This window comes from Tachysurus fulvidraco, chromosome 12 (genome assembly GCF_022655615.1).
Source record: "Tachysurus fulvidraco isolate hzauxx_2018 chromosome 12, HZAU_PFXX_2.0, whole genome shotgun sequence".
NCBI classification, from domain to species: Eukaryota; Metazoa; Chordata; class Actinopteri; order Siluriformes; family Bagridae; genus Tachysurus; species Tachysurus fulvidraco.
In genome coordinates, this window is record NC_062529.1 from 4,653,464 (window position 1) to 4,678,484 (window position 25,021).

A 25,021-nucleotide genomic window follows, 5' to 3' on the forward strand; every position below is an offset into this window, starting at 1 on the left:
ACACATATATGAACTGATTTGATTCAAGGCTGGCATCATTACATCATGCATACAGTTTTGGTGTCCACTTTTGCCCTTTTAAATAATACCATAACCTTTGGCTTACTATGTTTTAACTTCTCACTGAGGGCTAAGCCCCCCTAAAGATGAAATCCTAGAACCGCCCCTGCTCCAAACCTAAGCAGAAATAAATTAATACGAGACAAATAAGTAGAAATTTATTAACGGACCCAAACATAAATTTGTGAGTGCATGAGAGAAAGTAACCTAAACATCATCAGCAGTTGGCTATAGATTAATATTCAATGAATTAAATTACTTTGGTTTACTCTCTAACTCTATATGCTTCTGTAATATGTGAAAATTATGATCTATTATTATAATATCTGGTATTACAATAGCTTTGGTTTGAAATTAAATACTTTTCATGCGGCTTATTTGTCTGAGTTTAGTATCTTCTTGTGTCTGATGCCAATTCATGGGAGAAACCATCTCCGTGGGGAGGGGGAGGGGGGGGGGGTGTTGCTCTGAGCGACAGCCTTAGCCTGGACCCGGATTAGTGTTAGACATCCGTTCACACTCACGGCTGATACACGGCTGAAACGCACGTTACGCAGAGATATGTGAAGTACCGGCTATTCGCTTCGAAACACAGGAATATTTTGGCGGTTTGTTCAGCTCTCTGGTGGTAAGTTTGCATTGGTATACATTGGTTTGAAACATCTGCAGAACGCAGGCCGTTATAATGTTTTCTCAGTACACTGAAAACTTAACATGCACTTTGTCCTAAAATACGTTTCATTCCGCATTTTGTTTATTTAACACTGCTTGGAACTGGCTTTACTTAAGCGTTAAACAAACAGCAAACTGCCACATAACCTTTTTATTCTGAACAAATGGTCTATGCGCGCTGTAATCTCACTTCATGTGCATTCAGTCCAAATAGCGCTCATAGGAGCCTGTAGATGTGTTATAACAGGCGGTGTGTTGCATATATCCGAATTTACATTCAATGTAAATAATAAGCAGTATAAGTCATTATAGTGTTTATTTATTTTTAAATCATTCAATCTTTTCATTGAAAGACAGCACAAACATAGACACGTTGATCTTTTTAACTGCTTTATAGGATACAGATTAACACAGAAGAGTAACACTTTAACACAGAAGAGTAACACAGTAACACAAGCGTAACACAGAGTAACACAGTAAAACAGAAGAGTAACACAGAGTAGCACAGTAACACACACAGAGTAACACAGTAAACTAGAGTAACACAGGGTAACACAACATAGAGTAACACAGATTACACAGAAACACAGAGTAACACAGTAACACAGAAGAGTAACACAGAGTACAGAGTAACACAGAATAACAGAGTAACACAGAATACACAAAGTAACAGAGTAACACAGAATAACACAGCAACACAGAGTACACAGTGTAACACAGATTAAACAGTGACACAGGGTAAACAGAGTAACACAATAACAGGGTAACACAGAGTAACACAGTAACAAAGGGTAACACAGAGCAGCTGAATTCAGACATTAAATGAGATGTAAACTGTGTAAATATTAAATATATGTTTATTTTAGGGTTTATGGGACACTTTTCTTTGGTTTATTTTCAGGATTTAGTAAATGATCTATGCCTTGGGTAAAATGTGTATTACTTCTATTACTATGGGTTTAAACTTTTTGATTACTAATTTCTATTGCTATTATTGTCTAATTTTCATATTGTATTTTGATGCATATTTGCTGCAACTGATCAGCCATCTTAAGAAAATATTACCAATAATTGTTTAATCATTTTTGACCCCTGACACTCTCAAATGATTAACCTCCATTATTGGCTGGCGATCTTTAAAAATGTAAATAAAAAATCAGACATTTTTTAAAAACTTGTTGAGGGGTTTTTGTAATGTGTCACTATGCGCATAAATTCTGTCATAAAATCACAATTGCAGAACACTACTACAGGTCACATTTTTTTTTAGCATACTGATAAAATCCTGTTGAAGGTGTCTTGCTCATGTTGTGGTGCTACATTGTCTTAGATAGCTGGCCAAGCATTTTAAAACGGTGAGAGTTGATTAATAACAATTCAACCATCACTTCCAACCACAATTACTCTTTGTTTTCTCCCTCTGTTTTTCATACTTTTCATATCCACTTTGTTTCTCAAAATATTTAGAATGCAATAGTATAAATAATATACAGATTTATCCAATTGTATAAATCTAAACATAGGTAAAACGTTCCTGTTTGTTGTTATTTCCGGACATCCTTTTACGCACACCCCCATTTGCTGATAGCACACTTAATCCTCCTAAAACTGCACCACTGATCCCAGTGTGTGTATGTGGGGTGATGTGGGGCGTCTGAATGCAACTTGCCAGCCCTGAAATGTGATCTTTCTGCTAGGGTGCAGAGGCCAAAGGTTAAAGGTGCTGGAAAGAATGATTTAGGGTTATCTTCCTGGCCCTATAAGCCTCTTTATGTGCATTGAGTGGGTGGCTGGACCATGCCAGAGCACATCAAAGCTCTACCCAAACATTGTCATCTGGACCTGACCTTTAACCTATTGCTATGAGCCATGAAAATGAGAAATGGGTGATACCACTGATTTTCTTTTTGATGCAGTAACAATAACATGACTTGTATTGCGATACTGATCATTTGAAAAGTCTTTTGCATATAAATATGTAAAATTAATTATTTTATACTGTTCTCTCTTTGGGTCCTGTGTACAGAAAATGTATTGACTTAAAATCAATCAATCAATCTATCTATCTATCTATCTATCTATCTATCTATCTATCTATCTATCTATCTATCTATCGATCTATCGATCTATCTATCTATCTATCTATCTATCTATCTATCTATCTATCTATCTATCTATCTATCTCTTATGTGTGTGCACTGTGTTGGCAGGAAAGGTAAAACAAATAGGTAAATTCTCATTTTCTAAGTCTCCTATGCAACATTCTGTGGCTCTGTGACCTTTTTGTTGTTACTCTGGAGCAGAGAATTCAGAGACTTAGGCACACCACCCCCTGCAAACAAACACCATTCTTCTGGAGGCAAAAATTCTTTATAATTGACCTCCCCCGCTCAGCTCTTTTGTAACTGGCCAGTGAAAGTAACAGTTTGTGCATGAGCACTAGAAGACAATCAAGGGAGAGGCAATTTCTTTTTAATATCCATGAGGATTAATGCAAAATAACAACATTGTAAGGGAAGCATTTTTTAGGGTTTGGCTGAAATGTTACTATAGCATAAATCTAACAGGTGTGAAATTTAAAATGTAAAGCCTGCTACATTAACATTTGTATGTAGACTGAAAAAGTGTCACATTGTTAATGGACAAATGTGGCTTATTTTTCGGAATTCAGTTCCTATTTCATACTATGGTGAAAAGAATGCATGAGCTGGAGACATGGAGGAGAAAGGATCACAGACTTTGAGACAGGAGGTCATAAATACAGGCACAATGGTGGTGTGCAGTGGCCTGGGAGGAGCAGAGGATAGATGAAAGGGCTTGACACCTCTATGTAAGAAAGCTATGTCATGGGGGTCAGTGCCGGGGGACATCCTCAATCCTATCAACACTTCCTCCTTTATCTACCCACTTGTCAGCAGAGAACCACTCAAATGTAACTCTATTTGCATCTGTTTCTTTCAAAGACACTGTGAAGGCTTGAAAAGTCTGTACAATGTCTGAAACCAGCTACAGTATATGCATAAGGCAAATATTATATAATTCCCTAAGGCAAGTATATAAAAGCTTGCCTTAGGGAAAATAAAGAATTGGTTGGTATAGAGAACATTTTCAATGTATATGCTTTATTTTCTTTTAGTTGTCTTTTAGTTGTCTTTTAGTTAGTCTTTTAGTTGTTGAGATGCCATTGGATGTGAAATTGAATAAGCTAAACTCTAAAATGATAAATGGTTATTTTTGTCCCTCTTTGGGATTTGTTAAAGGTTCTTTGTGGAATTCTACAACAGTGGGGTTTATTTAGGACACCCTGGTTTTGTTCATGATACCAGGGATAACTTCATTTTGCATACTGCTGACTTAAGGTTAAAAACTTTGTTAAAACTGCTCATATAGGTTGATTAACTTTGCGTGTGTGCCCAAGTTTCTGAAAAGTTACATTCTATTTTATCTAGGAATAGTTATGTGTAATTTGAGCCATATATATTCTGGTTTATCAATAATAAATAAGATTATTAATTCAAAGAAATTAAATGTTCATGTAATGACACTGTTATACCTCATCTGGCAACTGTTGTTTACCACAAGACAGATCATGAAGTGCTCTCTCTCTCTCTCTCTCTCTCTCTCTCTCTCTCTCTCTCTCTCTCTCTCTCTCTCTCTCTCTCTCTCTCTCTCTCTCTCTCTCTCTCTCTCTCTCTCTCTCTCTCTTTCTCTCTGTGTGTGTGTGTGTGTGTGTGTGTGTGTGTGTGTGTGTGTGTGTGTGTGTGTGTGTGTGTGTGTGTGTGTGTGTGTGTCTCATTCAGGTCAGAATGACCTGACATTTAGTTAGGATTACTTCATGGGGCTGCGAATTGGACACCATGACAAAATTCACTGCTTCTGTTAACCTCACTAGAGATAGTTGCAGGCTTTTGCCGGCGAAGTCACGAAAAATATGCTTTTCAAATGACCTGGCTAATAACAGAGATGATTCGAACCATTACATGGCCTGTGAGTACTGATCAGAGATGCATTATTTTATTTACTAGGCAGTAGGCAGTGAAAGAAGCAGGCTGACTCATCTTGAACTTATTTGATTATTTGATGCTTATCATCTCACAAAGTTGTGTGGACTACCCAGAAACCTGTATCCTCAAATAAACTTTTCTAAGTAACTGGTGATATTGATTTAACATCTTCAACAGGATTTTTTTCTGATTTACATCCAGAAGTCATATAGACCATGCTTTACAAATAGACTAAGGTTGACCAGAATTCTTTCATTACATAAAAAGTAAAGGAAGTAAAGTAAATGCTTTTTTATGCTGGAAGTTTAGAGGTGAAATAAAAAAAAAAGAAAGAGAAAAAAAATAATAAAATACACAGATTGCAATATGAAAAAATGAACAAAAAGGTGCAGACATGGGTCTGATATTATTTCAATATGTATAATAAATTTGTAATGATATGTATATGTACAGTACCATTAGATAGTAACAATCCCATGCTACATTTTTAGATGAGGTTTTTTATATTGAATGCAATATAAGGCTTCCACCGTATTCACATGGTCTTAAGCAAATTTCAGATGGAAAAAGTGCAGAAAAAAACAGTTTCTTCCTTGCTGCTATGCACACAATTTTTATTCAGTGTTTGACTGATGGTGGACTAATGAACTTAGTAATTTTTACATTACTAATGTAAACATGGCCTGTACATTCTTGAATGTTACCCTGGAGTGCTTGGTGGCTTCCCATAATGTTATTCAGTGTACCACTGGAGTGATTCTTGGGGAGAGTAAGTGGAGCTGAATTTTCTTCATTTGTTTTGATAAAGAGTGTGAATCTGAATTCAGTACCTACTGCTCGGCCTTAAATAAAGTACACACTAATCACTGTGTGTACTATGAATACAATCCATCCCCCACGTTGACATTGCCATGTGACCTTAATCATAAAAACTGCTAAAGCTTTTTTTTTTTCAAAACCACAATATTTTCAACAAATTAACAATTTACTACAATGTTTACTACAATATTTACTACAATAACAAGTACCATTTAACCACAAAGAACAAGATTTAATGCCTAAACATTAGATATAATATAATAAGAGCTATTTTTGATTCTGACAGCTTTCATGCCTGTCCTATTGCCTTTAGGACAGCACTGTATATGAGCATACATATGTGAACTAAAAAGTCTCTATAAAAAATGTAATAATGTACAGCAAATGTGTATAGAACTATAGTAAAAGTATATTGACACCTGACCAATCAAACTCAGCAATCCTCTAGCACAGATTTTCATTAGATTTTATTAGCTTATCAAAACATTCTAGACAAATCATACTGTGACAAAACATTTGGGTGTGAAAGTTTTTATTTATTTTTATGAAAACAAAATTAAGATAAACTAATGATGTTCGGGACCAGTACCAATGAGCAACTGGCAGAAACAGGCTTTGAAGGCATGTGAATTTGTTCATTTAATCATTGCTCCTTTAAGGCTCCTTTCAGGCGGTTCTGGTTTGCATTGCAGATGTAAAATGGATAATTTTGAATCGATACTGTATATTTTGTTTTATAAACATTGTGTGTATTATTACATTTGCATGATTCACTTTCATATTTGAGACCATAGTGTTCTTATGTCCATTCCTATCTCTAAGTAGCACACTTCAGGTTTTGCAGAATTCAAATTTGAGTCTGGCTTACATTGTCACTTAACCCTATTCAGAATAATTGCCAATGTGTAAAAGAGACTTTTGCTGTTAAATTACTAAATATAATAAAAACATAATTCCAGTGTTTATCATATGATGTTACTTTTAAAAAATACCATCTGCTTTAAGTTGAGCTCTTACTTTGTCAGATATTATCAGCCCATAGCTGCCGTCCCTTCTTGCCTTCTTGTTCTGTTGTTATCTTACCTCATTTGCTTTTCCGATTTTTTTCCAAAGGAGATGGGAAACTCATATGCAGGACAGTTGCGTACCACGCGTTTTGAAGAGGTACTGCACTATTCCATTGAGGCATCTCTGCGTTCCAACACTGTAGTGCCGAGACCAGTGTTCTCACAGCTGTATCTAGAACCCGAGCAGAGGCCCCTTTCTCAAGAAGGTAAGGACCGCTTATTGTTTTCTGTGTACTTTGCTCTGTCAGAAAAGAGTCTGATTTGTCTGAATTATTATTTATTGTCACATGGTGATATTGCTCCAAAGCAATTCCTCCTGAAATCCCAAATGAAAGAAATTTCTCTTAACAGAGACATAATCCATTCTCCACAAATTGTTCTTTTAAAATATTTTGAGAGACAGAACCAATTAAATTGCTTAGAAAATATTACAGTGATTTGCAAACAAAAATTAATAATTTCATGAAGACAAAAAAACAACTTGTTGACATAAATGAGACCAATTATGAATTAGAATGATCTAGCTAGGTTGAAAAACTGGCACCAAATAGGGACATATAAAGATATTGGGATTGTGTTAAATTCCTAGTGCCCATAAGGTTTTCGAGTATTAGTGTATGTGATTCTGGACTTGATTTGAATAAAGGTGTAGGGTATAAGAAAAGCTCTCTCTCTCTCTCTCTCTCTCTCTCTCTCTATATATATATATATATATATATATATATATATATATATATATATATATATATATATATACATACATACATACATACACATTTATATATTAGGGCTGCACGATTTAGGGAGAATGTCATATTGAGATTATTGAGGTCAATATTGCGATTGCGATATGCGATTGCGATATAATATAGAAATGGTTTCATGAGTCAACTTGCTTGGTTCTCAAGGAAAATGCACACACAGATTACTGATAATGCTGAAATTTGTATTTCTCAACTCAAACTAGCAACAACAACAAATAAATGCAAAACGTTTTCAAATTAAAATATTCGATACAGCATTACCACTAGGGCTATAAGCTCTCTCTGATGCAGAGCTTGTTGCTTGTATGCACAGATATTTCTGTGCTAGTTTGCATAGCCTAGGGAAGTTTATTTTGTATAACTTCCACCATTTCATTGGGTCTTCTCCATGGTCTACACTTGGCATGTAAATGTAAGCGTTGAGTTCAGCAGCTACTGCTTCTCTAAATTGTACCATGGATCAAATGTGGTTGATGCTGTTGGTGCTGTTGTGCATGTGTTTTCCTTGAAGAAACTGGCCAGAGTTTTCTTCTTGGCTTTAGCAGCAGCTGGATTTTCCACATCCAGTCTATCCTTGTCCATCGCTGCATTGCTTATTTGGGCTAGAGGCTGCTGCTGCTGAATTTCCTGAAACAAATAAAAAAATCTAAGAATGTGGGCATGTTTAGCAGGTCCTGCGTGACTTCATATTTCTCGTTGAGGTAATTTTTGATTTGAGTGATTTAGTCAGGCCAGTGTCCTCTTCCTCTTCAGCCAGCACTAAGGTATTCAAAATATGCAGAGCAGGCTTCACATAAGATATGCTCACATAGCGTTCACCTGACAGGGCATCCGTGAAGTCCTAGAGTGGGCTGAGTGCTTTGTTGACACATTCCAGGACCTCCAGGTCCTGCCATGAGGGCTGTAGGTATTGCACTTTGCGATCTGCAGAGAGAACCTTGGACAAAGCATTTTTCTGAGTAGAACCCCATCGTGTTGAGCAGTCTGTCACCATGGCATGCTCTGGGAGGTTAAGCTCTCTTTGTGCTTCCCTCAAAGCAACTCTCTTCTTCCAGCTATGGGAGAAGTGGCCCACTGATTGCTCTGGTGGTATGTGTCACATTCAGAGTGACCTTTCTGAACTGCCTTACCTTCCCAAGAAGACCAAAACAAAGTGTAAATATCAGTACAAGAAGCCATAATGAAAAATCCTTTAAAGCAAGTTGGAAGTTGGAAATGCTGGCACTAATATTTGCAAAGCTCATCATCAGAAAAGAAACACCTGTGATGTTGAATTAGATTGATGTATATATTTACCGGACTGTTCTGGGCTAATTTTCCCACACACCTTCTGTGCCCCCCCAATGCAAATCAGAACCATGGCATGCATGTTATTGAAGGTTTGCAGTTTAAAAAAGAAATAGATTAGTAAATAGAATAGGGGAGAGAGGGGAGGAGGGGAAAGGGAGAAGAAGGAGGGAAAGAGACGCGAATACGTGAAGGTAAATTAATGGACTGGACGACGGGTTCTGGCTGGGAGGAGCCGGGGTTGGAGGGGGGATTAGAAATGCAGCAGCAGCGGTGCTCGAGAGCGGCTCGCGAGAAGGGAATTTAAAGGGTCGGAAATTACAGAAGTCGTACCAGATGGTGCGCCGGAAACGGCTGATGCAGCTGATGCACTTGGCTACAAGTCCTGCCTGAACTAACCAGATGCTTGATATGTTTCTTCACCAGGCCAAATGGAAAATGAGGAAGATGATGATGAGGAGGGCTCAGAGACTAACAGTCCTCCCATTCCATATCACATAAAGCCTGCTCCAGAGGGCTCCTGCACCAATGATGGTACAAGCATAAGCACTAATCAGTATGATGTACCCCAGGGCCAAGCATTTAAATTTGTAAGCGAGGGCTCACCCAGAGTAACACCCCAAACATCATAGTATTGAACTTGAGATTGCAAAAGCAGGGTATAGTCTTTTATCCTTAATATGATAAACCAACGTTTTAAACCAGTAACGTTTTAATTATAGACTGTGTATAATATGTTTTTGAAATATTACTCACAGGATACAAAAAGAGGGCAGTATCAACTCAGATTCACTGTTCTGCTATCTGTTATTGGGTTTTCTCAGGATTTTGTCAGGCAGGAAAAGATCTGCGACTGACCACGATGTCCACTGAAAATCTAGATGTGCCCCTGGGATTTCTGCTGGTCGGGGCCAAATCTCCAAGTATCCCCGGCCAAATATTGGTGTGTGCTGTGGATCGGCGCTTTCTCCCAGATGAACGTGGACGTAATGCACTTTTAGGTAGAAATTACAACATTTAGCCATTAGTTTCTTTGTTTTGGGGATATAATTGTTAGAAATGTGAAAATTTACATTAAAAAAAATAAATTAAAAAATTACAAATTTTACATTGGTAAAATTAATTTCGGATTGTAAGTCGTATAGACTTACAATCCGAAATGAATTTTACCAATGTAAAATTTATATGGGTAAAATCAATATATTTTATATATCAATATAAAGTCATTATCAAAGTCATTATAAAGTCATTTTCCACTGACTTTCAATGACTCACTGCTCAAGATCAGTTAGATGTCTAATATATTTTGTAGCATAGTTTATCCTTGTATTTCTCACTATTAGAATGTGAGAGATTGCAATATAAATGTTGAAAGATTGCCTGAGATAGACATAGAGAGATAGCATTTTGACACAGGACAGGCAGCTGTGTCAGGGCACCACAGCCAAGTTAACCATAACCTGTGCTAATCACAAATCCATTTTTAGTCATTCAATTTTTATTCATGTACTCTCTACATTGGCTCATTTCTCTTGATCACTGTGGTGACTGAGCTTCATTTACAGCAATGGCTTGAAGCACATCTAAATTTCCACTTTGGTCCCTGGCATGGCAGACCTATGGAGACAGTGACAGGAAATCAGATGGGAAAATTTACTTGTAATAATCTAACAGTTGTATCTGGCTTCCAGGCTTCTCAGGTAACTGTATGGGCTGTGGTGAGAAAGGATTCCGATATTTCACTGAGTTCTCCAATCATATCAACCTGAAGCTCACAACACAGCCTAAGAAGCAGAAGCACTTAAAATACCATCTTCTCCGCAATGTGCAGGGCATGCTGGTCAAGGGCCCACCCATCTGCTGGAAAGGAATGAGTAAGTCATGTATGGGAATAATAAGTAGGATTATTGTCAAGTGAAATAGGCTAAATAAGAAAAAAGAAAGAAAGCCTGCTTCTACCTTAGACTGGTTCTCCAGATATTTTGCAGATACATGACCTAGCTTTTGGAATAAAATGACTGAAATATCCTGAGAAAAATGCTTATAATTATGTTTAGCTCCAAGGTTAGCTCCAGAGCTGAGCTCTTCTCACTAAGAGCACTTTTCCACCTGCTATTCCATACCCCAGTACTGTAATGAATTTTGTTACCCTCTTTACCCAGGTAACAATGTCACCATACTGTAGTGTAGCTCAAAAAATTAAATTCTGGACATTTCAGTGGAAGAATACACACATTGACATCCTAATGTTTATGAGTGAAGTCCTTCTTTGCCAACACAAAAATCTTTAGTTTCTCTGATTACCAATTTAGTGTTTAATGTTTCAGATGTGTTTTTATTATTTATCTTTAGTATGTTTTCCTTCTATGCATATATATGGATATGGAATGAAATGATCAGATAAAATAATTGCAATTAAATGATTATGTTGCAATTGTGATTGACTAAAGTAAATGGTATTTGTGATTGTAGTAATAGGTTTCATATCTGTGTGTAGATAGCCGAGTAAGACAGAACTCTTTAAATGTGACTGGTGGTCTAGAGGAGCAGCGGTCTGGTTCTGTAGCCAGCAACCCACTGCCTAACACAGGACCTGTCGGTTTAAGTACAGCTAACAGAGGTACAATGATGCATTTAGCCAGTAAAATATTTATATATATATACATATATATATATATACATATATATGTATATTTGGTTTAATTTCATGGTTAATCTGTTCCAACAAAGATCTGGACACACATGTCCCTGCATCTGAAATGTCTCCTCAAATGACCAATGGAAGCCACATTCCAGTATCCCAGCAGCCTCTGCCACAGCCAGGCCTAGTAGCCAGTGGCCCAGGAAGATCCACAGGTACTGTTCATCACCTACCAAAAAGTGATTTGGTACTAAGGTAAAAATCCTATTTTGGTATGCTAAAGAAAGGACAGGCAACCATGGTTTTACTGCTTTTCAGGGGCACTAAAACCTTCACACCTTCATGAAAGAGATTCCCCTACCCTAAAATAAATCAGGAAGAACTTTAGCTGCATTGTCTAGTCCTTTCTGACCACATTTGGGGTAATAAAATGTCTTCCCTTTCAATGTAACACCTTCATAATACTGCTGTTTGTTCTTTTTTACTCTATGTTTTGAGCTCTTCACTGCTATAAAATGCAAGGACTCTTTTGTGGCAGGGTGATTTGAGTGCAGCTTAACACATAGTATCTTCACTTTTGTGACCCTAAGGTTTAAGAAGACCCCCCCCCACACACACACACACGTACATGCACACGTACATGCACACGTACATGCACACACAAACATGCTTCCAGTGCAATTGACATATCCAGTGGCCAGCTTATATAATCTTATCTTATCTTACTTTGTATTTAATAATTATTGAATGCTATAAATGAAGTCTTATACAAAGTATGAAAGGACTTGTCTCAGGCATGTTCTGTAGGTTTGATCATTTTCTCTCTTCACTTTAAATATCTATGGCAAACACAGGACCACCCAAAAAGAGACACAAGGGATGGTCCCCAGAATCCATAGGACCCACTGAAGCAAGTATTAGACCTGTATCCTCCAACACAGTCAACGGCACAAAATCAGGTAAAAATGTAATTCCATCCTCTTTTAACACAGCGTGAAAATTGCTCACTTTGAATGCACTCAGAAAAGCTTTTGTTGACGACAGATGTATTTTTAGAGATGTTTGTGTCTTATTAGCCTCAGAATAAAGTGTTCTCAGCAAACACCTAATGAGGCCCCTGAAAGGAAAGCATGTCATACAAACACAGAAACCAAAAGTTTTAAATGTTAAACAAAGTGAATGGTAAACTTTTTTATGCACTTTTAGGAGTTTTGAGTGTTCTGTCATTTCTGTTAGACTGTTTAAGTGTGTGGTCACACAAATTAATTTTTGTTAGCATTATACTATTAAACCTGATGACCTTGTATGTGTGGCAGACAATGGGAATTCAGTGTCTCAAGGGTCTTCACCCTCCATGCCCTCAGCAGAGTCTGTTGCAGTTCCTAATAATCTGCTTCAAACCTGTGGACTGCAGCCAGTTATATTTAAAGGTGAGTTTTTCTCCACAACCTATAAAAAATACACAGAGAAACATGGTTATGTTCTATGAATGCAAATGCTGTATATGCAATATCTAATAAGCTGCTTTATGACAATGTCCATTGTAAAAAGCACAATACAATGAACATTTTAATTGAATTGATTTATTCATTTATGATGGTAGCATTCAAGCTCAAAATGCATTATACTAAAATTGACAAAGTTATGTGCGCTTACATATAATAGCTATAAAAATGTGTGTGCATGTGTATGTAGGACATGGGGATCTGCCACATCTATCTGGGAACACACGTGAGGTGTTGGTGAATGGTTGGCTGCAGGCATGCTACCGAAGCTCCCAGAATCTTCTACGTGTTTATGATCAATATGGAGCTTCCTCCATTCAGCCACTCTCCACTGAGATGCAGGTCCTGTTGACTGTCTACTACCTGGTACAGCTAGGTGAGAGAAACTGACACAGGCTATACTGTAGTCTGTAAATAAAGATCTACCACCATCATCAAAAGACCAGCTAAGGGAATATTATTATCTAAGATTGGCGTTCATCCCCCAGTACAGTTACAGAGGCTTATATACTCTATTCCATGGTGCGTTGATATCTTGTAGTTGTGTAACAGAGGAGAAATAGCTAATGGCTGGCCCAATTGGATGGGGGGGAAATCAGTACATACATGATTCAAAGTGTAATTGTTACACAGGTTTTAACCCTCACTGATTTGCTCCTATAATATTACATATACAGAAACAGTATTTTGTTATGTTTGTTTTTAAAACAGCATTTGTATTCTATTTGTTACAGATTATTCAACTATTATATGGTGCTGGTGTCCTTGTGCATCATATGTGATCATCAAATGTTTTATCTTAGGTACAGACCAAATTCCCTTGATGGAAGACCTGGAGCAGATTCTCATGCACTCTTGGCGTGAGTCTCACCTGACAGAAATCCGTCAGTACCAGCAAAGTCATGCACAGTTTCCTGTCCCTTTGCCTGGCCTGGCACAGCCCCTAACCCCCTCTCAGCTCCCTTGGCTGGCCAAGCTGGCAACAAGTTCCTGTGGTGATGCTGTTCTAGTATTGGACACAGCACCCTCAGTGTCTGAGGCACTTGCAGATACATTCCAGAGGCTAATGGAGGGCAAGCTTAGTCAGACACATTTTGTTGTGATCATTTGCATGGGCAGGAGCCAAGAGACTGAGTCCTGCATAGTGGTTACAGGTAAAAGGTTTACTTGCACTCCTCACATCTCAGTTTGGATCTGTCTGTGTGGATTGAAAAGTCAGATAATACATATATATTTGTTGTGTCAAAAAAAAAATCCTGAAAAATTCCCTTTGTATCTTAAAGAATTTCTCTCTAATTTACAGTTTATTTAGAAAATGAAATATAGTGTTCAGTTATTTGTTTCCTCTTTAAAAATGTTTATTAAAATGTTTATTAATCATGTTAACAGTACTTCAACAATACACAGCATCAGTTTTAAGGAAATCCTGAAATCTTGAAAATTGGAATAAAAGTCACCATAATCACCATATGATTGAAATGAAAATAAAAGTGAGTTGACTTCACATTTGTACAGCATCCAGAAATATCTCTGAGCATTATTAATTTCAATTATGGTTGCAATGAGGTGACTATGAAGGTTTTAACATATGACTCACATTGGACATTGTGGTAATGCTGTAATGCTTGTGGTAAGTTGGGCATTGTGGTCCAGGAAGAGAACTTCTAAAGTGACTTTGGAGTGATTCTCTTTTTTCTATATATATATCTATATCTATGTTTATCTATATATATCTATATCTATGTTTCTCAACAGGGAAGCACCAGGCACGAGCACTTGCAGAGAGTATGCTCTCCCCAAGCGAATGTGTGAGAGAAATCAGTCATGAGCTTTCCTCTGGGATGACTGCTGAATTAGATGCCTATGTTAGCTCCCTAGGTCCAGGTAAGCCTTTGATTATTTTAATGCAGATTAGGGGTCAATTTCCAGTGCAAACATTTCAACATGTATCAGGATAAATGAGCCTAGATGAGCGATGCATTTCAGTTTGTTTTTAACATATTCTCATGTAAAAATGGACTCATTCAGATGGAAATGTGGAAAGTTTGCTGGAGAAATTCAATGCAGAGACTTACAGCCTTTCAGCGCAGACACCTGGAAAGGAATGCTCTGCAGAAGCCATGTGTAAAGGTGAATCTCATGTGACAATTTGCCTTAGTATATTATACCGAACCTTATTTGAAGTGAATTCATTGTCCAATCTCTTTTCACAGAATATCGGATAGAATGGCATGAGATTCGGCCCATTCAGCTAGCTGTGGCACGTAAGCTGTTGTCCCACGTATGTGCAATTGCTGACTCTAGCACACACAACTTGGATCTTGGCTCTTTTGACAAGGTGGAGTTCTTAATCTGTGTGCCTCCTTCAGAGGTGACCTTCCAGCAAGTGGTCCTGCACCTATGGAATTCAGGTAGACGAATAAGCTTGTAAGATTGGATAAGCTAAGATATTTTGTATTGCTCTGATTATGCTTCAGATTGTAATCTAATTTGCAAATAGAGTTTAAACCCTGTTGATTTTAATGGTAACAACAAGTATTTGGTATTATATTTTCTCTGTTGTTATTTATGCAAGGGGTCCTTAAAGAGTTAGGCATGGACCAGGACTGTTTGTCACCAAAGGATGCTGAGCAGTATGTGGTCAAATTAGATCAAGCTGCTGTAGCAAAGATCAATGGTCTCATTCAGAAATCAAAGTTGAACCCATATACTCTTTTTATACTGGTACATGACCATGCACACTGGGACATTAGCAGGTACCAATACTTCTTTCTACTCAAAATACTATCTACTGTTTGTCTAAATCTACTTGTTTAATTGTTATTAAAATTATTTCTTTCTGTCTTTTGCAGTGAACAGTGTGGAAGGGTTGGTGGCTTGTCCAACTCAGGACTAGTGGACAGTCTACTGAACTGCAAGCATATTCAAGAGGCACCCAATGTTCTGATTCTTCACGTCACCTCATTCCCCTTTGCCCTGCAGACTCAATACACACGCATCAGCCCCTACAATGAAATCCACTGGCCATCAGCATTCAACAATGTAAGTATAAATACACTTTATCTCAAAATGTACATGAAAACCTGACCATCACATCCATTTGTGGGTCTTGCCACAAAGTTGAAAGCACACAATTGTTAAGAATGTCTTTGTATGCTGTAGGTTTAAGACTTCCCTTTACTGTAACTAAGGGACCCAAACCTATTCCAGCATGACAGTGCCCCTGTACACCAAAGGGGTTCAGTAAAGACATGTTTTTTTTAAAAACATAGTAATTACTATGCACAGAGCCCTGACTTCAACCCAACTGAACACCTTTAGGATGAGCTGGTTGTGCAACAGAATTTCTTTTGTGGCTCAATGGGGAGAAATACCTAAAGGCCACCTTCCAAATTATAATAGAAAGTGTTCCCAGGAGAGTGGAGTTTTTTACAGGGCAAATGCTTGAATGGGATGTTCAGTAAACATATGAGTGTGGTCAGGTGTCTAAATAATTTTGGCCATCTGGTATTTAAGGAACATCTAAAACACAAGAAAAATAATTAACATTACAGATGCTATAGTTTTTTGATGAGGACAGATGTATTTTTTTTTTATTTTTGACAAGTGCGTGATGTATGTTTTTGCATAGGATGTTGATCTTTACCATGAAAAAACAAGATACTTTGGTGTGTCTGAGCTGCTGGAATCCACAAGATCAGGGAGCGGCTTGCCTCTGCTGCGCTTTGACAGTTCGTTTGAGAGCATGGTCAATGCCCTGGAAGAGAGGTATTTCATAATCTTATTTCATAATCTTATATATATATATATATATATATATATATATATATATATATATATATATATATATATATATATCCTGTTCAAATCTACTTTGCTGTGAATTAGTTTATGTGAAATAAAAGCAAGTCAATTTAATAATGATGTGAATAAATCATTTGGAATAACCTACCTTTAAAATATTGATTCCAAACATAGTAAAGTAACAGTGTATTAATGGAGGGAGATAATAAATGCATTGCATTTAGTGATTTCATTTGTTCACACATTTAAATAAAATTATATGATTATATTTATATTGAAATAAAATATAAAATTACATTTCACATGATAATCTGAAACCAATGTTTTTTCTCTGTGAGAGTCAGTTTTATGTTCCAACAAAATGGCTTCCTTATCATAAGCTATACTAAGCTTACTTTTCATTCTATTTACTACAATCATAATGTGAGACTTTCTTTTTCCCCCATATTTTTTCTGTTTTCTCGTTTGACACTGGATCATGGATACATTCACAAGATGATTACATGCATTCTAAAATGTAGAAATCTAAACCAGGTTTTTATGAAAACAAATTTGTCCACACTGAGAACCTTACCGTTTTTCAGGTTTCCAAAATTGCACAGCTCAGTAATCCGCACCCAAGTGCTTCTCCAGCACTATTCTGTGGCTCTGTTAGCTGCAGTCAGAGGCCAGGTCCAGCTGCAGAAGCACACATCTGTAGAGACGCTGGAAATAGTACAATGTCTGCTGGGCTCAACACAACATTGCCCCAGCCACCATGGGTACATGCTCCTGCTGCGTATACCTTTTCCATGTCTGGCAGCTCTGGCACATCAGCGTCTATGTCACATACGTGATCGCCTGGGCCTCCACAAGCACTTTGAAATTGTGCTGGGAGACCCCTCATCTGGGATCATTGTGGGCAAGCACTTCCTAAGCCAGCTGAGGGTAAATACTCTTACATGTTCTTTCTAATTAGCTAAAGAGTTTTCTGCATTTAGCTGATATTGCATATGCCTGGCTTACATGTGTTTAGGTCTGGCTGAAGATCCAAGACCCAGACTGGACTCCTCGCACATACCTTGATTTAGAGGCTTTGCCCTGCATTCTCATCTTTACTGGATTGGATCCAATGGGAGAGTCTTTGCCAAGGTACATTGCCCTCAACTAACACAAAATCCTCTCAGTCTAAGTTCCTTCTAACATATCTGTTGTTTGTTTTGCCAATTTTTGTTAATTCCTCTAGACATAACTTTTTTTTATCATCTACTTGTAGGTACTTTTCGGTAGTGTATTGGATATTGAATGTTTTCTGGAATCTTATTTTTTCATTATTGGGTCAGATTTTACATTGAAAAACATTTTCATTGGTTGTGACTGACATAGCACAGAGATTGAATGGGAGCACATATCATAAAGCTCGCCATCATGCCTGGTTACATGGTTGTTGGTTGTTTGGCTAGGTTGTTGTCTGGATGCCAATACTGCACTAAAGACAACAAAAATTTCCTTCAATTTATATTTACAGCATTTGGCAAAATGTCAGAAGTGGCCTGAACTCAAGTGCGATGATTTTATCATTTTTAACTAGCACCCCCAATCTAAAAACAGCATTTATTTCAGTTTCGTTGTATTTGTGTAGGTTATTGAACAGCGAACTTTGTCTTGAAGCAACTTTAGATTAGATTTAGATTTGGATAGATTTTAATTTTGGTGTCAGGAGCTAAAGAGCTAACTGTGGAATTCAACACACTTTACACATTATCACAATTTACTTACAATACTATCCAATTTCATTGTCTATTGTTGATCCTGTGCTACTTAGGTCTCTGAAATACTGTGATGAGCGTGTAATAAGCTGCTGCGCTCTGCAACGCACAGCTCTGGAGCAGGAACTTGGTCTGGCTGCATACTTGGTGCGTGTGGAGGAGCAGAGGCAGCATGGGCTACCCATGTCCAGTGACCTATCTGAGAGTGATCCTGATAAACTCAGCAGCACCGACAATGAGGAGGAAGAGTCCATAGTGAATGGTCAGTTGAGTGCCATGCTGCAGTAGCTCTCAGAACAAATGAAAAATATTGTCACTTTCTTTCTGTTGACCTGAGATTCAAATTATAAATAGTTACTATTAAATTAATACTTATTTGTCGGACTGTATATTCATAATCACACCCTCCAGTGTCACCCAAATGATGATGAGGTTCCAATTTGAGTCTGGTTCCTCTCAAGGTTCCTTTCTTTACCATCTAGGGATCTTTTCCTTGCCACGGTCGCCTCAGTCATCTCAGACTTGCTCACTGGGGATAAATACAAACACACATTTAAATATATCTGAACTTAATCTTAAATTTTGTATTATATTAATCTTTATATTAACTTTTTGTTTTATGTTTATGTTCTGTAAAGCTGCTTTGAGACAATGTCAATTGTTAAAAGCACTATACAAATAGATTTGAACTTGAACGTACTGTACTGTACTGTAACTAGCTAAAAGGTTTTTAAATAGAACAGTAAGCTGAGTGACATCTCTGTCCTAGAACCAATGTATGATTACAGTCCTCCATCTGCAAATTTATGAGAACAGCAAGTTTTGATGTGTCAGTAGGGGTCTAGCAGGATAATTCCATGCATTATGTCATTAGGGTCATGCTGGATGTGTCAAATCCATCTCAAAATTTAGAAGATGGTATTAGTTACTTTTCAGAAGCCAAATGTATTCATTTTAAGACGGACAGAGATTATTCATAGAAGAAGGCATGCCCAGTCAATTTAGTGAACCCTGGTGGTCATCAGATTGTTAAATTCAGTTATAATTCAGTTATATAAAAGGTTCAGTAATATTTAATATAAGCATCAATGAGGAAATTTTTACCTAGACAGGTTTTTAGTGCCATTTTTCTTGCATCTAACTTTCATCCTCTCCCTCTCCTTGATGACCAGCAGTGAGTAGTGCTCTCCCTGGCCAGGAACACTCTCAGCAAACTCAGGATGAATTCTCTCCTAACAAACCAAGTCAATCATCAAAATCCACCTCCCCTGGCTCCCTTTCATCTTCGCAGACCTCTCCACAGCGATACTGCTGCTCCTGGGCCCATAACATTAATAGGCCACCTGTGGTCCTTCTCCCCAAAGCTTTGTATGATCTGCTTACCAGTGTAGATGCCAGTGGCTTGCCCAAGCCAATGTCCTTCCTCCCACACCCATATGTAGAGTGGGCCAGCTCTTTCAGGCCCCTTCTTAGCAAGATTATGACATGTACAGAACAGTCTTTGTACTACAGGCAGTGGACTGTACCCAAACCTCAGCACATGGACAGCAGCAATTGGGGACGCACTGACAACTTTCACCCTCGAAGACTGCTCCTCAGTGGGCCACCACAAGTAAGCATCAGCACTTTATGATTATGGACACGTTAATGGATTGATGCTAAAATGGAATATTGCACTTAAAATCTCACTTTGAGTGTATAAAATACAGTATATTAAAACTTCTCATCTAGCTTTATGACCTTGCATGCAGGTTGGAAAGACCGGTGCATATCTGCAGTTTCTAGGAATTCTCTCTAGAATGCTGATCAGGCTTATGGAGGTAGACATCTTTGACGAAGAGGACATCAATCACAGTGAGTATATAACCTCAGATGATTAGTTGAGTTTTTTTTAATTCAGGCCATAATGAAAGCAGATTTACATCATCTGTAACTTCTCTCAAGATTGCCAGTCAGAGGTGGTGAAATATCATCAGGCTAATGCATCATGGCCCAATGCTGACACCTTGAGAGGAATGCCTTTTGACTTTACCATTCATGACCCCAAATATGAGGACATCAGTGCCATCTACTCTCCTGACTTTACTCCAAATTTAGAACGTAAGAATATATATGAAATAGGAAAAAACATACTCTATATTGCCATTTTGATTTGTAATCAAAAGGTCTTATAGTAGTTTTTTGGCATACAGTAGCTTCAGAGATTCAGGAATTCCTTTTTTTTTTTAAGGAAACCCCCGACGTCAGGAAGATGTGTACCTTCGTCGTCGTACAGCCCGGATAAAACTCTCCAAATATGCAGCCTATAATACTTACCATCACTGTGAGCAGTGCCATCAGTATATGGGATTCAACCCTCGATACCAGGTGAGATCGAATGATAAGATGTTGTAATTCTTAAACAAATTCGACATTTGTACATTATTTTCCAATGTTCAGCAATTTTATGTCTCAAAATAATTTAGTTTTGTGTGCGTGTGTGATGTGTTTCAGCTGTGTGAGTCTACCCTGCATGCCTTCACCTTCTCTCATCTGCTACTTGGGGAGGAGATACAGCTCTATTTCATAATCCCTAAATCCAAAGAGCATCACTTCTCCTTTAGCCAACCAGGAGGCCAGCTTGAGAGCATGAGACTGCCCCTTTCCTCTGATTGGGTACGGATTGGGTATAATAGTCATCAGATTTATCTTGAAATATCCACCCATCTTCAAAAAGCACATTTAAGTTTAATTGAACAACAACTTAATTTTATATTAGTTTAGATGATGATAATAAGAAATGTATTTCCTGTTGTAGAATCCTGATTGTATAAAGAGTCCGATATTTACACCCACAACGGGTCGCCATGAGCATGGCCTGTTCAACCTGTATCATGCCATGGATGGAGCCTCCCACCTTCACATCCTGGTGATCAAAGAATATGAGATGGCTGTGTATAAAAAATACTGGCCTAATCACATCATGTTAGTGCTGCCCAACATCTTTAATGGAGCTGGAATAGGTAAAAATATAAAAACTCTTGTAATTCCCAAATTAACTGTTGCATCACAACCATAATATTCATTCATAATTTGTGTTGGGAATAAATCCATGTAGAGTGTTAACTTTCTCACGGTCATTTCTCTCCCTATTACAGGAGCAGCACATTTCCTAATTAAAGAGTTGTCTTATCATAATCTGGAGCTGGAGCGCAGTCGAAGAGTGGAGCATGGCAGTCGTCCTCAGGATGTCTGGCCCTTTATCATCCTGGCAGATGACTCCTGTGTCATGTGGAACAGTGTTGACATTGACCCCAAGAGGTGCTTTCTATCTAGCAATTTTTACATACTTGGGATGAAAGGGTACCTGTTAAGATCACTGCTGCCTGTCCCTTTCTAGTCATTAAATTCAAATTTAAATTTAAAATGTTATTTGTCATTTACACAATCATACACAGTACGACATGTAGTAAAATGCTTTGTACGACTGTCCTAAAAAAGTCAATTGTAGCGAACAATTGTATGTGTGTGCATGCAGTGGTACTGCTGGACCAGAGAGGAATGTGTCACTGAAGCAGTTGCTGCAGCACATGGAGTCATCTCCAGATATCACTCAGTATGCCCTGTGTGGCCTGAGGAAGTGGTCAAGTCGTGGAGCTGGCACTGGACGAAGGAGAGAACCCTTCTCACATGGACACCTACATGATTTTCTGCTCCTCAACGTGGACCTCACTCAGAATGTGCAGTACAATCAAAACCGGTGTGCACCTGCTATTGTACCTGATTGTAAAAACAGAATTAGAATAAATACTTATACTATTTGTTTACTTGCCCTATCTCTTCCTTCTCCAGATTTACCTGTGATGATGTAGACTTCAACCTTCGCGTCCACAGTGCAGGCCTTTTAATTTTCCGCTTTAACAACTTTAGTGTAATGAAGAAGCAGATTGCCATAGGGGGATATCGTACATTTATAATCAAGACCAAGGTTGGCACTGTTTTTTTTTTGTTGTTGTTTTTTTATTTAAGGTTATATTGTTTTGCAAAACAGAAAGCAGAACAAAAGCAGCTCTGTTAAGGGCACTTTACCCAATATATGTCATAATTTAAAACTTAATTCTTAGCACTTTCATTTTAAATTTCTTTATTTTCTTACTAGATTAGGAAGTACATAAAGAAGCTAAACAAGCTACATGAAATTCTAAAGTTTACATTCCAGCCTAAACACATGCTTATGTTTATGCATATACGTTATGCTAACTACTCAACATTTGATTTTATTAATTATCAGCAACATTATGTTTCATTCCTTATGTTTCTTTAACAGAAGTAAAAGTGTTGTTTCTGAAACGGAACTGGAAGCTAATGGTATATCAGTTTTCTCCTAGGTGACTGATGTAATAACCACAGTGCAGCCATCTCAGTATATCTGTGCTCCAGATAGCAAGCACCTGTTCCTGGCAACTCCAGGTCAGCTTCTGTTGGAGAAATACCTCCAACACACAAGTCAGCGGCTTTTCCCCCTGAGCACTGGCAATAATAGCCATCCGGTTCTTTCTGTCGACTGCTACCTCAACCTGGGCCCCGAGGTAGGCCAACATCCCTGATTCTTGAGTAGCAATATATTATATTCAGTTTTTAATTCAATTTATTTGTATAGCACATTTAACAATTCACAATCTCAAATTAGCTTTACAGAAGTATAGAAATATATATATTCTTTATATATAGATTTTTTTTTTTAACCATATATTTGTAAAACATGGGACCAAAGAAGGGCAGGTTAAATCGTACAGTATTGGATTTTTTTGTCAAAAAGAATGATGATGAACAGATACTGATACTTAAAACAATATAATGAATATTATGGACTTGCATGCTCTGATCCCTTCTGTGTCTTTGTGCATTTGGGATTATTTATGTCTGTGTTTGATGTGTTTGTTCCACAGATAACAGTGTGTTTTGTCAGCTCAAGGCCACACTCTGTCAACATCAGCACAGCAGGTTTGTTCTTCAGTGGCCTCCTGCTCTACTTCTGTGACTCTTTCGTTACACCAGGTTTCCTCAAGAAATTCCAGTTTCTGAAAGGTGAAGGGATTTTCTTTAAGTAGTAGACCTAACATATAATAAATGGAATTGTAGGAGGCTGTTGGATTAGAGTGAACATACAGTATAAACATATATTATATTAAAACAAACCTTAAATTTGTCCAATTTCTTCATATTAGTTTATTCAAATACAAACAAATACATTCTAAAATTTTGTTAAAAAAACATGCCCATATCTGTCTTATGATATGTACAGATCTGTAAAATCTGTGAATGTAAGTATACTCAGAAGCAATCACATTTGCAAAAGTAATATTTAAACCAGAGACCTATAATCCTTTAAACCCCCAGGGCCCGATAATTATTTTAGCTCTGTATATTCGTTTCATTATGGTGAATAACTATTTATTTCTGAAAGTTTAAAATACTATTTTGTGTGTTTCTGTAAGATCTCTAAGATAGTAATTTATTCATGTTAATTGCTCATCTGTCACTCACATAGGGGCAACTCTGTGCGTAATCTGCCCAAACCGCAGTGCTCTCCGTCAGACAGTGGTACGGCTAGAGCTGGAGGATGAGTGGCGTTTCCGGTTGAGCGACGAGTTTCAAACGGCCAATGCCAAAGAGGATCAGCCACTCTTCTTTCTCACAGGAACACATATCTGACTCTGCAATTGGTACCTTCATGTACATATATTTCTGTATATTAGATGCTGTACTGTATTTTAGATTAGTACTCTTGCCTAGGTGTTATTATGTTTGTGCTGTGTTTCTCTCCTCTCTGTGTTCTTGCATAAGTCCAAATGAAATGTGATTTATAACAGTACTTGGTTACATATGTATATGAAAAATTATATTTATTACCTGCTTTGTAGCTGTCATTTGAACACACATTCTGTGTTCATTTTTATGCATTTTTTGTATTATTGTCATAATTCATTTATGGAGAATTGTACAATTCATTGAATGTTTCTTTGCATGTTTCAAGGATATTTTGTAGAGAAAGAATATTTTTGTATATATTTATGTAGCCTGTTCTATGCTCTTGATTGTTTTATTAGATATTTGTGAGTACATTGTCATTGTACAGTTTTAGTAAAGTTTCTCTGCATCATCTTGGTTGATTTTGATCAGTTCTGTGCTATTTGTTCAGTACCTGCAGGTCAACAGTAGAGGGCATTATAATGGTAACAATATCTTATTCCTAACAAGTGGTTTTGTGTAAATAAATGGCTTAGTTAAAAAGTCTACAACAATAACCTGTCAGTAGCTCATCCACAATAAAGTTCCAGTTTCTTACTTTGATCTTGATTAATTCATTATTGATATAAATCAAAGTACCTGCAAAATCTCTCAAATACCCTATTTAGGAGAAATATGTTTTCTACACATGGGCCTATTACTCAAAAAATGTGAAGTTTTTCTCATGAAATGAGTAAAGCATATTGAAGAGTAAGTTAATGCCCTCATACAGTCATACAGCATACAGTTACTTGTTTTTTCCACCAGTATACAAAGAGGCATTTGGTAAATGCATGTTTCTTAAGCTGCATGTTGAGTGCTATATTGGGGAATGCTCTTTGACCTATATATTAAATGTTAGCAAATTCTAATAAAGAGAT

At 37.4% G+C, this 25,021-nt stretch overlaps 1 protein-coding gene across 6 annotated transcripts; it reads left to right on the forward strand.

Annotated features, from left to right (window-relative positions):
* The first annotated feature begins 531 nt into the window (after positions 1–531).
* On the forward strand, positions 532–24,699 carry greb1 (growth regulating estrogen receptor binding 1). 6 transcript variants are annotated; one of them, XM_027159609.2, is made up of 32 exons: positions 532–688; positions 6,669–6,828; positions 9,100–9,207; positions 9,498–9,674; positions 10,365–10,547; positions 11,171–11,293; positions 11,404–11,529; positions 12,169–12,273; positions 12,631–12,744; positions 13,010–13,195; positions 13,554–13,973; positions 14,575–14,703; positions 14,848–14,949; positions 15,033–15,230; positions 15,395–15,575; positions 15,672–15,861; positions 16,451–16,587; positions 17,208–17,550; positions 17,639–17,754; positions 18,428–18,633; positions 19,544–19,983; positions 20,123–20,225; positions 20,316–20,471; positions 20,602–20,738; positions 20,865–21,026; positions 21,169–21,373; positions 21,509–21,671; positions 21,889–22,110; positions 22,203–22,338; positions 22,739–22,939; positions 23,300–23,438; positions 23,902–24,699. In XM_027159609.2, the coding sequence occupies exons 2-32, from the start codon at positions 6,672–6,674 to the stop codon at positions 24,063–24,065; spliced, it is 5,529 nt and encodes a 1,842-aa protein (XP_027015410.2). In that variant the 5' UTR covers positions 532–688; positions 6,669–6,671; the 3' UTR covers positions 24,066–24,699. The 6 variants fall into 6 exon arrangements, with proteins under 6 accessions (XP_027015410.2, XP_027015411.2, XP_047677884.1 ...); XM_027159610.2 differs by having other exon boundaries at positions 19,547–19,983; XM_047821928.1 differs by having other exon boundaries at positions 13,623–13,973.
* Positions 24,700–25,021: the final 322 nt, after the last annotated feature.